Below are 2,134 nucleotides of genomic sequence, written 5' to 3'. Positions count from 1 at the left end.
AATACCAATTTTGGGAGAATCCAACAAATCTACCAGTGTGTTTTTGGGGATGTGAGTAGAAACCAGATAATCTGTTGCAAACTCATACAAACATGGTGAGAATATACAATATCCATTCCTGGCCGAGGTTAAAAACCCTACAGCTGCAAGGCAAAAGAGCTTGCCACTAAGCCAGCACACTTACTTTACACGTGCCCTTCTCTATAGTGACAGATTCAGGCTTCAATGAACTGATTTCCTGATTGCTTTTTCCAGATACTAAAAATGTTCCTCTTTGTCAAGCTGGACTTCGCCTTCCCTGCTGAGAAGGACCTTCTTCACCAGAGCTAGGTGATATTCTTGTGTATCCTCTGCCATTCTATTCTGCACATGATATAATGCTGGATGCCATAGCAGTAAATCTAAGGCCCAAGCAATGTTATCTGGAGGCGGGAGTCCTTTGTAAACTCTTGGACCACAGACATGCAATTAAGTAAACCTGTTAATTTGCCCTGAATGGCCACCGCCATTGCTGATAGCAGGTCTTTAAGGAACCCCTGCTATAATTGTTAAATCTACAGCTCACAGTAAATTGGTGTGGTAGCCAGTAGGAAGAATGCTCTTACATTGCTGGCCATTGGGATCATTGCTGTCACCTAAATTGCCTGGGAAGCACAATTTGCTTATTGCTCAAATAACCCTGTGCAACCCCTGGAGGAACCCTATTATTCCATGGAATGCTGGTTGAAAAACCCTTATCTACAGGTTCCAATCTGGATGTTAAAATAATCACATACAAGTGTACCTGTAACCCAAGACTGTGCCTAATTCAGCAGGATAGGCCTACATCTGCCCTACCCTGTCAAGAGGCTACCCAGACATATCTTGTCTGCAGTCCAAATTGCTCTGCACAAAGCATGGAATTCCAATATTTATTTTACGTTTTGTCCTCTAAATGTAAAGGCTTATCTGTATACCTAATGATACCCTTGACCTTTTTGACCAAACCTGGTGTCCATGGGTATCCAGGTAAATGTTTGAAATACATAGGAGGCCCAGCCTCTTCCTCAACCCTTCCGCTTACCCTAACCTAATTCGCTTGGTTTCTTGCGCCCCTATGGGTTTTTATCTCCTAATATATATTACTTCTCCATCAACACAATTTTACCTTTTATTATGCCTGTTTGCCTGGGGATATGTTATTTTACCTTTTTTTGTTTAACTTGGCATGTTTATTTCATTGCAATGATCTCATTATGCTGTATTTATTTGCGGGGGCTCATCTATTGCCCTTCCGCCTTTTTTAATTGTTATGCTTTGTAATTGTGGTGTTCCATAGTTTATTTTAATTGCCACCTTATTACCTTACTATTGTCACTGGATGTTTTATTTTGTGCTGCATTCTATATTATTACTCCACCTTTTTATGTATTTTTTATATTCTTAATAAAAATAATAAAATAATCACGTTAAAGAACGTACCTTATTATGAAAATTAGACTGTCCAGCTAAGTCAGGATTGGGAGATCTGGCTCTAGGACTTGGCCATTCATCACCAATCACAGAAGTACGCAAAGACACCTTATTTATTTGCTGAATATAGAGAAAAAGAAGGAACTTCAAGGTATCTACCGACAGCTGTAAGGAGAAAAACAAACATTCATGTTTATTGTACAATATATTTCTTACCGACTTCAAATCAATAACAGGAATAAAAGGAAGTCTTTCCAGGTGTTTTCAAACTGCTATAAAGCATGTATGTTCACAATAATAAAATAAAGCTAAAATACAATATATTTTAGGAGAGTAGAAATAAATATTGGGATTACATTTCAAGCTAAACATTTACATTAAAATAAAAAAAAAGCGGAATAAAATCAGATGTAGGACTTCTGGAAAAAAGCTGCCAGACCTGGAAGAGTTCAAAAGAACAGCTGCTGGAAATTTACAGTAGGTAGAGTACAGAAAGGTAAAAAGTAGTTTCTACTGTGCTTGCATTGCTATTGCATCGTTTCTACAATCTTTCTTCCAAGTTTGGTGAATCTGTGTGAACTGTAGCCTCAAATCCCCGTTCCTAGCTAAGAGGAATGAGACCCGGAGTGTTCCCCTACTGCTGCAATCTGTCTACTTCAAGGTGCAACTTGTTGTGTGTACA

General features: G+C 38.6%; 1 protein-coding gene across 1 annotated transcript in view; it reads right to left on the bottom strand.

The window, feature by feature from the left end:
- The window catches only part of TBCCD1 (TBCC domain containing 1), a gene marked incomplete in the record, with an annotated part of 14,415 nt that overhangs the window by 9,371 nt on the left and 2,910 nt on the right, over positions 1-2,134 (bottom strand). The window contains 1 exon segment of the mRNA XM_072418832.1: positions 1,462-1,617. Within this exon segment, the coding sequence (XP_072274933.1) occupies positions 1,462-1,617 (156 nt within the window).

Source organism: Pyxicephalus adspersus, chromosome 7 (genome assembly GCF_032062135.1).
Source record: "Pyxicephalus adspersus chromosome 7, UCB_Pads_2.0, whole genome shotgun sequence".
NCBI lineage: Eukaryota > Metazoa > Chordata > Amphibia > Anura > Pyxicephalidae > Pyxicephalus > Pyxicephalus adspersus.
Note: the sequence above shows the minus strand (reverse complement) of the source record. Positions and strands in the feature narration are given on the sequence as shown.